The 13,936-nt window shown below is 37.5% G+C and overlaps 1 protein-coding gene across 5 annotated transcripts in view; it reads right to left on the bottom strand.

Moving 5' to 3' along the window:
- Nucleotides 1-7,161: 7,161 nt before the first annotated feature.
- The window catches only part of LOC102029678 (DNA excision repair protein ERCC-8), a 42,280-nt gene continuing 35,505 nt past the window's right edge, over nucleotides 7,162-13,936 (bottom strand). For 3 of the 5 annotated variants that reach the window (XM_005392653.2, XM_013518416.1, XM_005392655.2), the window contains 2 exons: nucleotides 12,468-12,548; nucleotides 7,162-7,351 (listed from right to left, as the gene is read on the bottom strand). In XM_005392653.2, coding sequence (XP_005392710.1) covers nucleotides 7,283-7,351; nucleotides 12,468-12,548 — 150 coding nt within the window. In that variant the 3' untranslated portion in view covers nucleotides 7,162-7,282. Of the gene's footprint in view, nucleotides 7,352-8,503; nucleotides 8,653-12,467; nucleotides 12,549-13,936 lie in introns of all 5 variants that reach the window. The other 2 variants (XR_262377.2, XM_005392654.2) reach the window with 2 other exon arrangements.

Here is a 13,936-nt window from a genome sequence, read left to right as displayed (position 1 = left end):
AAGTTATGTCTGCAGTTTCATTTGATTGTACATATTGTTTAATTTCTTCTTTAATTTCATCTGTGACCCAGTGGTTGTTCTTGAGGCTGTTATTTATTTTCCATGTGTTTATGGAGTTTTGGGATTTCTTTTGTCATTAATTTCCAATTTCATTGCACTATTGTCTGATAGTATGCATGGGCTAATCTCAATTCCATTGCATTTACTTATGCATGTTGTATGTGCTAGCAGATGGTCTATTTTAGAGAACATCCCATATGCAGCTTAGAAGGTGTATTCTGATGCTGTTGAGTGGAACACTCTGTAGGGATCTAAGTCCATTTGTTCACAAGTTTGGTTTAGTTCTGTTATTTGCTGATTTTTTGTCTGGTTGATCTCTTTGTGACAATGGGTTGTTAAAGTTCCTAGTTATGATTGTGTTGCTGCTTACTTCATTTTTCATGTCTGTTAAAATTTGTCTTGTATAGTTGGGTGCCCCTGTATTTGGTGCATAGATATTTATGGTTGTTATCCCTTCCTCTTGAAGTTTTCCCCCCACAAGTATGTAGTGACCTTCTTTGTCTCTCTTGATTGTCCTTGATTAGAAGTTCACATTGTCTGCAAACACTGTAGCTAAACCTGCTTTTTTCTGGGTTCTTGTCTCATGGAGTATTGTTTTCCATCCTTTAATTTTCAGTCTATGAATTTCCTTGTGAGTTAAGTGTGTTTCTTGTATACAGCATATTATTGGACTTTGTTTCCGGATCCACTCTGCTAGTCTGGTTCTTTTGATTGGTGATTTGAGACCGTTTACATTGATGGTTATAACATATGTTTTGGCTTCTCTTTGTCATGTTATTTTCCTGCTCTTCAGTCCTGTTTTTTCCCACTGTTTAATTGCTTGCTCTGCTTGTTGGTTCCATTTTGTTGTTGTTCTTTAAGTTGTGGTCTTTTTTTTTCTCTCTTTGTAGAATTTCTTTTGGTCCTCTTGGTAGGACTGGTTTGGCAGTCATGAATTTCTTCATTTGTTCTTTATCATGGAAATATTTTATTTCTTGATTAATTTTGAAGGATAGCTTTGCAGGTACATCAGTCTGGGTTAGAAGTTGTTTTCCTTCAGGACCTGAAATACTTCATTCCAAGCTCTTCTTGACTTGATGGTTTCTGCTGAGAAAATTCCGTGATTCTGATGGGCCTTCCTTTATAGGTGATGTTTCTTTTCTCTAAGAGATTTTAATATCCTGTTCTTTTGCTGAATTTCTTGGATCTTGCTCACTACATGTCTGGGTGTAGATTTAGTTTGGTTAAATCTAATTGGAGTTCCATATGCCTCACTTACGTGTATATCTGATTTTTTTTCCATGCTTGGGAAATTTTGTGCTATTACTTCTGCAAATAGTCTTTTTATGTCATTTGTGTTGACTGCTGCTGCTTCACTGGCATCTATTAATATTATGTTGTTTTTCTTTGAGTCATTTTGCAGCTGTTGAATTGTTATTTTCTGGTTCCTTGTAATTTTTATGAGATCCTTCCTTTCACAATCATTAGCTGCAATGCTGTCTTCAAGGTCTGAAAGTCTGTCTTCAGCTTCATTCAAGTAGTTTTGCCAGCTTTCAATGGAATTTTTACTTTCCTGGATATGTTTCAATCTGTTTCATGCATTCTAATTCTTTCCTATATTGTTCATTCAAGGTGTCCACTATTTTTCTATGCCCCTCTGTTTTCTTATCGATGTCTTCTTCAGATGTGCTGAACAATTCTTTCATTATTATTGTTGCATCTTTTTTTACCTGAGAGATTATTTCTGATCTGATGTTTTCTATGGCATGATGGAGTTGTTTATTTCAGTTGCTATCATTTCAGGAATTCCAGGTCTATGACTTCCAATCTCTTCTATGTTGATGTCTCCTGGACTTGTTCTGGATAGGGTGGAGGTCTGAGATTGCATTTGGCTCCTTTGTATTGTCATTTTCAAAGATCTGGAGGTTCCCTGGAGCTCAGCCTCACTCCCAGGATAGTGGGAATGGTGGGGCTAGGACACAAAATTCCTTGGTGCTCAGCATGGCTTCTGTGATGTTGTGTGGGGGCAGCGTGTGGTTGTCTATGTTCCCAAAGCTTTCTGGGGTTCAGATAGCTTCCAGGGCAGTGGAGGAGGGGTGGGTGCACAGTCTCCATGAATTCTGAAGCTGTCTGGGGCCCATCTTGGCCCCCACATGGAGTCCTCAAAGCTGTATGGGGTTCAGCCTTGCTTCCACAAGGGTGGGGATGTGGGTGGGTTGTTGCCACCTAGGTTCCCAAAGCTGTCTGCAGTTCAGCCTGGCTTCCAAGAAGGTGTGAGGGTGGGTGGGTTGTGGTCACCAAAGCTCTGGGAGTTGTCTAGGACCCAACCTGCTCTCCACACTGTTAGGGGAAGGGTGAGGGTGCAGTCATTCAAGCTGCTGAAGCTTAGTTTCAGCTGAACTCCTAGGAGGTTGCTGGTGGGGGAGGATGGGGGAGGAGTCAGGGAGTTTCCACCAAGGCCCCTAAAGCTGTCCAGGGCTCCACCTGGCTGACACATTAGTGGTGGTGGGGTGGAGGCAGCTCACTGAGCTTCCTAAAGTTGTCTGGCATTCAGCCCCACTTTGGCAAGGAGGGGCAGGTCGGGTCGAGGTCAAGGTCAAGGTTCCATACTGCCCCTGACCCAGCCCAGTTTCCGGTCCCACTGGCAAGGGGTGAGGATGCAGTCACCAGGCTGCTAGAGTTGTCTAGAGTTCAGCTGGGCTCCCACGAGTGTGCGGTGTAGCAGGGGAAATCCATATTTTTGTTTTCACGCCCATAGGTATGTAGGTTGATTTTGTTGTAGGCAGCTGAGTTGCATAGAAATACTATAGGCAGTCAGACAGGTCCAGGCCCTTGAAGGAGCCAAGATGGAAGATAAGCTACCCTACAAATGGAGAGGTGGTACTTGCTATGTGCCAGATCTCAAAACAAAAGATTAAACAAACACATCCACATACCTCCCTAGGGATGGACCTCAGAGATTAACATTCTAAATAGGTAGCAATCACTTTGAAGAGTTACTGAGCCAACCCCCTACAGGAAAAGCCCTGTTCTGTATTCATGCCCACTTGTTATGTGACTCACTTCCCCATTTGATCCCCATTTAATCAATTTTACCTGAACAATTATTGGCTGATCATAGTTTTGTGCCACCTCACACCCACCTTGTGATTTCCCATTTTCCCCCCAACCTTGGACCCACCTCACCTTGTGATCTTGCTCTATAAAAGTGTCTAGAAAGGACAGAGTCTTAGGCAACCCACTCAGGTACCCTTGTGTCCCAATCTCAGACAGAAGCTTTCTTTCCCTCGATAATTATATCCTGCTCTTAACCTCCTTTGTTCCTTAAAATTCATTCTTCAATTTTAGAGAATATGAACTCATCCCAGATATCATTCAGGTTGGGAGTTTTTCTCCCCTGTATCAGTTTCATTCAGCTGTCTATGCTGTGCTAAACTGAGTAGCTCTGCTGTATGTTGTAGGTTGGGGTTAGATCTTCAATGTGTGTTTATCTGGGAGCTTCGCCAGTTTGGAGATCTTTTTTATGATCATTGTGCTGCAAAAGCCAATCCAAAGCTCATGAGCAAACTGAAGTGTCAGGAGCTGTGGAAGATGGAAAGTAATTACATGTGGAGGACAAAGCCAGCCTGAGAACATGGGAGCCCCGAGAACATGGGAGCTCCTCAAAACACGTAAACAAGCTGTTGTAGCTTGTTAACTGATTGCTGGACAAGGTGAAAATTAAGCAACCTCTTGAGGGTATAAATAAGTACTCTACTGTTCTTAGGTAGTTTCCCTTCTCCACAGAGAGAGAGGACCTCCACCTGATCCTGGCTTTTGTTTCTTGTCTAATTTTTCCTCATTCTCACTGCTGTTCCTTCCCAGGGTACAGCAAGAACCCAATGGAATCTGACACTGAAGGCCTCACATCAGGTTGGCAAATATTCCGTCTGCTCATGTATGTCACATAGCCACATCTGATGTCTAAGTAGTAGGGAAACATTCATCCCATAGGGAGGAAAGTGAATATGTACTGAACAGTACTTCTGACACTTGTCACAGCAAGGGAAAAAATGTTTCAAGGTGTAGGAGGTGGTTAGTAGCAACTCCTTCAAAAGTGAGGATGAGAAAGTGATCCTTAAGATGGGTGTGGTGGCACACACCTATAATCAGCACTTGGGAGGCTGAGGCAGGAAGATCATTGTGAGTTTGAGGCCAGCCTGGGCTACATAAGTCAGATCAAGGCCAGCCTGTACTGCATAGTGACACCCTGTCTCAAAAAGCCAAAAAAAAAAAAAAAAAGTGGCAACTGATTTAACTGGAACTCACTGGTTGCTCTCGGGCTTTGCTTTGAGCACTTTTGGAGAAATGAAAGGTGTAAGAGCAATTGAAGAAATGAAGCTTAGACAAATTTTTCAAGCATTTTTGTGGTAAAAAGGAGCAAAGAAATGAGGTAATGTCAAAAAGAGGAAGGAAGATCCAGAGAGGTTTTTTTTTTTTAAATGATGTTCATAGTAGGTTTATTATATTTTGAAAAAAATATTCAAGGAAGAAAAGATGATGGTGCTGAAGAAAGACAACTGTTGTAGTGATGCCTTGAGTAGGTGACAGGGGCTACATTTAGTGCACAGGGAGAGAATGTGGCTTTCATCTGAATGTGCACGTTCACTTACAGGTCAAAGGAGAGAGGAGCCTTATGGGCACAGGTGGGGATAATTGGGAGTTCGTGTTAATACATTCTCTTCAGTGAGGTTCCTGGAAACTGACTTGAGGCAAGTCAAGTCAGGGTGGGTGGAGAGATCTTCTGAGTTCCATAAAGGTCCCAAGGCAATCTGGGTGGAACAATGACATCGTCTACTCAAATATTAATAATATAATATTAAATATTAACATTTAGGCTATATTATTTAAATGATATAATTTAAATATTAAATAATTTCACCTATTTTGTAAGACATGTGATAGCTAAAACTTCAACCTGCCCTAATCTCTTTTATTCCCTCAAAGGTATCCTGAAGTAGCTGCCATTTCCATGCCTATTTTTTACATGCATTACATACATATCAATCTGAATTTATACTCTTAATTTCACACATGCTTCCATTTTATGTAACTAGTATTACACCTTATGCATTCATATATAACTATTCAATTTTAAAAATTTATTGTGTTGCATATAGTTCTTTTTCATTCATTTAATTATATATAGTATTTTAATGTACAACTAAATCATTTATCCTATTGTCCATAATGAATAAAATGGGATTGTTTCCAAATTGTTTCTTCTTTGGAGACAATAAAAATAGAAATATAGAAATATTTTCTTGTCTCCATGCAGACAACAAATTTCTAGGGTTTGTACTTAGTGAAGCTGCTAGTCATGAAATATACTGTTTGTTTTTGAGGGCATGTGTTACTCTCTGCCTGCCCTGTATCTGAACCTTCGTTTTATATTTGAAGGCATTCTCATGTATAAGACAACTAGTGACCCCATTCACCTCCCATGAAAGAAGCTGCATCTGCGTAACACTTCCTTTGCCAGCCCTTTGGGCCACTGGACATACTTGGCCCAGCAGCTACCACCCTCACTTGTCCCCAGCAGGATTCTGAAGTTGAAACTAGCGACACAAAGGAGCTGTGTCTGTCGGTGAGGGAGGTGCCTCCTCAGTCTGGTTTAGTGGCATAGAGTTAGCTCTGATTTAGTCAACATAGACTCTTTGCTCCTATTTTTACAGGGCTGCTGCCCAGCCTTTGTAGAGATTCTGGAATCTTCTTCATACTTGTTAAAGGTCATTTTTAGTCTGAATGAGCCAGAGTTACTTTCTATGGCTTGTGGTTGAGGACCTTGATTTAGCTCCGTTTGCTGTAACAAAATACCACATGGGGTGGCTTAAAAAACAGACATTTTGGGGGTCTGGGGATTTAGCTCAGTGGCACAGCGCCTGCCTGGCAAGCACAAGGTCATGAGTACGATTCCCAGTACTGGAAAAAAAAAAAAAAACCAACAAAAAACAGACATTTTTTTCTTACAGTTCTGGAGGCTAGAAGTCCCAGGTCAGGGTGCGTGCATGGTTGGATTCTAGTTAGGGTCCTTTTCTCAATGTATATTCAGTGGCTTTTCCCTCCCCTTCTTACATGTGTATATGGCGGGGCTAGGGGTGGGGCGTCCTCATATTTGGTGAGAGGGATTTATACATGAACTTCAGCAAGCCATTAACATTCAGTCCGTAGCACTGACTATCTTACTTTCCTAAAGAATTACAATTAGAGCCAGGCATGGTGGTGCACAGTTGTCATCCCAGCACTCGAGAGGCTGAGGCAGGAGGATCACTGCAAGTTTGAGGCCAGGCTGGGCTACAAAGTGAGCTCAAAGCCAGCCTGAAGTGCATAGAAATACCATGTCTCAAAAAGAAAAAAAAAAAAAAAAAAGGAATTACAATTTGCACTTCCAGTGTAATATACACAATAGTTATTTCTCTAAATCTTTGCCAACATTTACTGTTTTCAGACTATAAGTATGCACATACATACAGACATATTTTTCATTTTGTTGTTTTGTTTGTTATTATTATATACAAGGTTGATTGAAAAAATAGGCCTTTCTTTGCTCCTTATTACCACAAAATATTTAACTAGAAACAAGCTTATTACAGTAAAAAACTTTGCCATCATGATGACATAAGTGTTTGAAGCAAGACAGAGTATTTTGAGGGGAATTAACAGCAATGTGTCTTTTACTGTAATAATTTTTTCTTTTTGGTACCAGGAATCAAACTCAGGACCTCGTACTTGCCAGGCAGGTGCTCTGCCACTGAGCTATATCCTTGGACCCTGTAGTAAACATTTTTGATGGAAACGTTCACCATATTCTTTGGTCACCTCTTGTTGATCAACTGATCACTGAAGTTTCTGTCAAATAAAAACATTATGATGTGTCTTCATCTACTTCACCCTGGATCTGGCGCTGTGAGACTTTTTAGGTATTGATGTGTCATGTTTGAACTCATTTTCAGCTTCATTTGCTTACTTTTAGTTTCTTTTTCCTATTGATTTATGCTTTCTTATTGATTAAATGACACAAGGTCAGCTTTAAGATTTCATACAAATATTAACCTCATTTTAAAACCTCAGGGAAAAAGATCACCCAAATTCAGGATTAATTTAATTTTTAAGAATAGAATGAACAGTTACAAAACTCTCCATGCAAACAGTGCTGCTTAAAAAATTTCATCTTTAGAGAAACAAAGGTCCTAAAGGCTGACAGTCATCCTTCCTCATCACTGCTGCTCCAGGCGTCTTCAAAGGCTGGATTTAACCGGGACTTGGTTTTAGTCTGAAAAAAAAAAAAAAAAAAAGAAAACAGGAAAAGGAAGATCTTATTTTTCTACTTTACAACTTTAGGATCATAATATAGTTATGAAATATGCCAGATGAATAGCAATTAGAATATTATAAGAAATACTGCCAATACATATATAAGATAATGTAACTTCACTTGAATCAGCTGTACTGGACTTCATCCAAATAACTTATATTTGCTTCAAAGTATTCAGCTCACAAATGCATACATGTGATGCTGCTGGTGCTCAGGGTGTTGCTGTAACTTTCTGGAATGAGCCGGAGAAGGTGGAACATTGACATCCAAGGCGTTAAGACTGGCTCTAGGTCAACAGTCTCACTGGGCACCTTTGACTGTTTAACTTAATACTGGCAACTTTTCATTGTTGAGTGGATTTAACTTCTATAAATAAACGAATACTGATTTGTGAGAAATAGGTTTTTATTGAATAATACCATTACTAGTCCAAAAAGTAAAGGGGATTATTAAAACATTAACTGTTTTGCTTACTTTTATATAGTTAGCAAAGTACTCCAGAAATACATGCAAAACATATCAGAAATGGTAACAAGATTATAGTTAGGCTTCCCTAGGAAGTTTCTCTGAAGGATAATATGCTCTGGTAGTGTTTATTTATTTATTTTTCTTTGTCTTTTTGAGATAGGGTCTTGCTATGCAGTTTCAGGCTGGCCTTGAGCTTACTGGTCTCAGACTTTCAAGGCTGGTGTCAAACTTTCAAGTATCCTCCTGCCTGAGCCTGCCAAGTGCTAGGATTACAGGAGAGTACCACCCTGCCCAGCTGGACAGTGTTCATTTAAAACAAGAGATTATCACAGTATTCACAATTTTAGAGCCATGACTACTAGAGGTAATCAGCAATTACTGCATAGCAGTTCAATTAACTATGAATTATCAAATCCATTCACTTGTTTGGGAAACCTGAATAGCTACCTCTATATTCTATGCCCAGGACTAAATGTTTAAACATAGAGGCATTATTTAAAAGTGTCTGGGCACATGAGTTAAACCTGCTTCCCATTTTGCAACTTGTATATTGGCCAGTTTATTCAGATCCAAATTCCAACAATGTCTTGGCAACAAAACTATTCGTACATTATCTTAAAGGTACTGCCTTTCATAACTTACAGAAATAGTTTATGTTAAGGGGAACCTCTACTTTGTATCTGAGCATGTTCATTTTCCTTTTGATGAACATGAAGACTAAGAATCTTCTAATGCAAACAAGGAAAATAGTAGAAAAAGCCAGTGTTTCCAGTGTATTTCCAGAGTATCAGCTAGGAAAGATGGAAAACAAAACATTAATGTAGTCATTCTTTTTTTTTTTTTTTGAACTGGGAATCAAACTCAGGACCTTGCGCTTGCCAGTCAGGTGCTCTGCCACTGAGCTATATCCCCAGTCCAATGTAGTCATTCTTTATGGATGTTAAATAGAGTACATTACTAATCTTAACGTTGGTTGTCTTTATTTAGGTATACAACCAAAATTCTGTAATATTTGCTCCCAAATGTACAGCTACAAAACTATAATCAAACCCCAGGTAACTACACACTCATTACTAGTGGTCAACTTGTATGTAAGAATAGTGTAGTCAAGTCTGTTCGTTTATTTTTTTCATTTGAATGTATTCAGAATTTCCTGTCGTTTTGTGTTGACAAGTTAACTACTAAGGTAGACTATTTAGTGAGAGTTTCCTTAACAATGTATTGTACAAGGTGTAGTGGCTTTCTTTCCCTAACATCTTTAGAAACTTAATTTTGCCTTAATTATCTAACAGAAATGTCCCTGGGTAGATAAGCCACAGATGGGTCAGGCCTCCTAATTCCACAATGGAAAGCCAATATACAGTTAGTAAACATTTTAGTTTCCTTAGAAGACTCAACAGAGAAATAAAATTATGTTTCACTATAAATTATTTTTGGTAAGGTGAGATAACAAACACAAAGAAATGAAAATTATAATGTCTATAGGTAAATTTTGCAATGTATTGTAAAATAAAAATATGAATACATTACAGGTAAGAATAAATAATTTTGTTATTAAAACAATCACAAATAAAATATCACAGTTGTGGTTAAAAGCTACAATGAAAATATTAGTACACATGTTACTGTTGGAGATGCCCTGAAAAGTTTAACCAGCTCTTACTACTTTGGTTGTCTCTCCATTTCCTCCTAGCAGAAATGCAGTCTCTGCCTGAACATACTCATTGCGACCTCACAAGGCTGCGTGTTTTACTGGTGGAAAATTGTGAGTGTTAGTGCGGATAAAGAAGCATAAGTTGAGAAGAGACCTAGTCTAGGTCCAAATAGGGGGGTGAAACCAAAATAAACATCTGTCAGGGAAATATCTTGGTAACTTCCAAATTTCTAACTGGTCATTTTTGGAAAGTTTCTATGTTTCTATGTCAGCATATGACTGTACATCTACCAAGGGGTAAGCAAAATTGGGGTATATGGTATGACGGTCAAACTAAAGTAAGGTTCTTGTTTTTTGTTTTTTTTCTGGTACTGGGAATCGAACTCACGACCTTGCGCTTGCCAGGTGGGTGCTGTGCGGCTCAGCTAAATCCCCAGTCCCTAAAGTAAGATTCTTGATGAGAAGTCATGTTTAAACTGTACTGGCCCTGTACATCTCAGGCAGGAAAAAAGAGATTACAAAATACAGATCAGCTAGACTTGATGATGACCACTTAGAAAGTGAGAGGGGAAAAGGAGGAACCCTCAGGATATTATAAAATAGCCTGAAAATGTAACAATGGAGCATATGCTTAAAGGCCATGAAACTTGCTCCTATCATCTAATAGTGTTCAGTTTCTTCAGATAGAATTACAGCCCTGCTCCTCCACTTTGGATACGAGGAGAAACATCTCTAACATCTCTAAGGGAGTATATCTTGGTTGATGGGGAATGTGAATTTGAAATGAAATCTACAAACAACTTTGCTTTAACAGTTCTGATATGTGGAAATACCATCAACTTCTGAAATACCATCAACTACCATTATCCTTCTGGCAAGGATAATATTGCCAGAGCTGGGAAATAGATGGCAGAACCAGGATTCAAACCCTGGTTTATATACGTGTATGTTTTATATTATGTTATGTTGCTTTTGTGGGAAAATGCAGTAGTGATTTATTTGACAGGTGAGATGAAAACATTTTTGAATAGGAGTAAAACTGTAAACATATACCTAAGGAATAGGTTCTTGTGCAGACAGACTTCACTATGAGGATTTGCATCATGGTCATGTGCATATTCTATCTACATTCATAGGGATCTTTTGAACTAAGATTTTATGAAAACAAACAGGATGTACTGCTTTATAGCAGTATGAGAATGATTGCTTTCTTAAAGTTATAAATCTGAATAGTATATTTTAAAAGAAAAGGCTTAATAGCTCTAAAACTTAAATATCAAGCTCAACTTTCTTTTTGTATATCTGTATTTTATACTTTCTACTTCTTTTGCTTAATTTCTCCTATAAAAGTTCTTTTAGATGCGGAGTTCAAAGTATCAGTTTAATTACATAACAAGGAAATAAACCATCAGACTCATAAATTATCTTCATGATAAGCAATGTAATTTTCTCCTAATACTATTTTGTCTAAATAAGTCCTAGTAGATTTACTTTATATTAATTCTTACTATTTTCATTTGGTAAATGATTGTTAGACTTCTTAGCATGGCCCACAGTGCTATGACTTTGTTTTACTATATACAGTGATTCCCCAAAGCAGGATATATAATTAAGAAATAACACAAAATAAATGGCTAAGCTAAACTATTTGACAATATTCAACTTTATACTGAAGAATAGTCAGTCATCAAAAGAAGCTATATGCTGAAACTAATCAAGCCATAATAAATCAAATTATCCATGTAATGAAATCTGGACATACTCATATAGCATTTGGCTAACTGCCTAAAGATTTATCAATATGAGTTTTTTTCTCACACTTTGACCAGGGTCAAATGAAAATAATTTACAGGCTTTTCACTGTAATAAACCATAGCACTTGCAAGTTAGGGTATGAAATATATTTTGTTAATAGCTGCTACATACTATCTACTATCACACAGAGATTTTATTTGATGTGTTTTTTTACAGTCCTATAGTCATAAAGGAATTAAATATGTAAAAAATGTTTTTAGAACATCAAACATGCTTTATCAAGAACTTCTTCCACCTCCATTGAAGATGCTTTGTTTTTACTATGACTTGGGTTAAGATTATCTTAAGATGTTTTTAACTATATTATTTGAACTTCTGACTTGGAAATTATGTAAACGTTGCTTTAGACATTACACTTTTTACCTCTTAGAAATTTAGATGAACAGGAGATGATTAATAGTGCTTAGGAGAATAATCCTTGGCAGAAGTGATACCATCTTCAGATAACCTGTTAGTACTGCTTGGCATACTTTTTATGGAATAGGGTAATACCTAAGGCCAGAGATCATGTCTCATTTGTCTTTCTTTGCTCACTGCTCTTTATTCACAATGGCACATTTATAGTAATTTTTGCTCTCAGATATACTTTAGATTGCTAAAAGAAGTATAAATTGGTAAAATTTGACCATATGAATACAAAAACCTTCAAAATGTCATACACAGTAACTCAAGAGGTCATTCCACTTTTAGAAATCAATCAATCAGAAATATGAATAAGTTATGAATAGGTACTTACTTTGTTTATAATAATCAATAAAACAAACTAATATTTCAGTTCTATTACAGAAATGATAGCACTGTATCATTGAAAATGTGTGTAAACAGTTATAAACGACAGAAGAAGGCTTATTGTACATTGTGAATAAGGAAAGACATCAATTTGTGTGTCCAGCCATGATATTAACTATGGTAAAAGAACATGCTAGGAAAAAACAAGAATGAAGTAAATAAAAATATACTCATCAACTTAAGCAATTTTATATTCTTTTGCTTTTTCCTAGAATTTCCAAATGTGTTGCAACAAATCCTTTTTACACTCAGAAAACAGCATGACATGCTTGAAGTCTCTGTCATATAAATAAAATTTATTCTTTATGATTTAATAGTCATCATACCATTTGTACAAATAATATTTACCTCATCTTCCTCAGGAAGTGGTTCATATAGGGATGGTACCCAAGCAAGAATATTACAGTCTCTGCTACCACTGTAAAGTTCCTATAATGCAGGAAGCGGAGGTGAGATTGTGGATCACACTAAAGGTGGTATCAAATGAATGATCTCTATCAACTTTTTAAATGATTCTTAGGTTAGATTAATTATATTAATTCTATTTCTACTGCCTAAGAAACCTAGGCTGTAAGTCTTTTTCCTTTCTTTGTTTTTAAAGGTATGGTAAAAACTTTCTTACAAAGGGCATGAAAATTTTAGAAAAACGTTCAACATCCTAGCAGCTTTACCAGTTGTAGTATCCATACAGTTGAGCGTCAATACAGAAGGGGGTACAATGACGAGTTTGCATTTGTATAAGTAACAGTGCTTTAGAGACAAACCTCAAACAAGAAGCCATGTATTTCTTTCTAAAACAGCTAAAACTTGACAAAAAGTTTCATTTAGATTGCTGCTGCCTAACTGGCTGCTAATCAACACAAGAGCATGAAGACCCGTACCCTGCCGGTTGAGCTTCCTTTATAAATGCATGCGTGGGGAATGGGGATATAGCTCAGCAACATAAGTGCTTGCCTGGCAAGCCTGAGGTCATGAGTTTGATTTCTGGTACCAAAAAATAAATAAATAAATAAAAATAAAAAATAAATGGAGGCGTGGGCTTAGGCACAGTCTACCAATGTCTTTCGTGGACATGTGTTTTGCTATTGGCTGAACAGCACTCATTTCTCTTTCCAACAAATCTGAAGAAGTGTTATATGGACTAGTACTGAAAACATTCTTATGAGACAGTGAAATAGATGCTCTCACATACAGAGGGTATAACTTGATATAACGTTTTCAAGAATAGAATCTCAGTATATAGCCCAACTTTTGTATGCATTCTGAAAATACGCTAAAATCACACACAAAATTCAAATTTTATATTCTTCATATAATTTTTTTCATAAAAAGGAATAATTGTCAAAAAATAGAGGAGTGATTATTAGTAAATTATCATGGTATTCACATTACAGAGTATTATGTAGCCATTAAAACTTTTGAACAACACTTAATGACTTTGGAAATAAAATATCAGGAGAAAAGAACAGGTTATAAACAAAATACTCAAAATGTTAAAAGGGAAAACAAGACATGAAACAGTAGGTGGATGACAGTAAAAGGCTAAAAAGAGGGGAGGGCTAAAAGGGCAACCAAATGCTAGGTGGCCATGCAGAGGTGCACGGCTGGAAGCCCTGAGGCTTGCAAGTCTTAGGAAGGAGGATGTAAAGTTTGAGGTCAGCCTTGGTAACTCAGGAAGACCATGTCTCAACATACAAAATGAATGAAAAAGATAGGGAATGTACTCAGAGGGAAAACCCAGGGATAAAGGTTAAATCCCCTATCACCCACACTCACACACACACACACACTCACACATACACACAAAACACATACAC

The sequence above is a fragment of the Chinchilla lanigera genome, unplaced genomic scaffold, assembly GCF_000276665.1.
Source record: "Chinchilla lanigera isolate Chin_1 unplaced genomic scaffold, ChiLan1.0 scaffold00045, whole genome shotgun sequence".
In the NCBI taxonomy this organism is placed as follows: Eukaryota; Metazoa; Chordata; class Mammalia; order Rodentia; family Chinchillidae; genus Chinchilla; species Chinchilla lanigera.
This window is presented reverse-complemented; position numbering and strand designations above follow the sequence as displayed.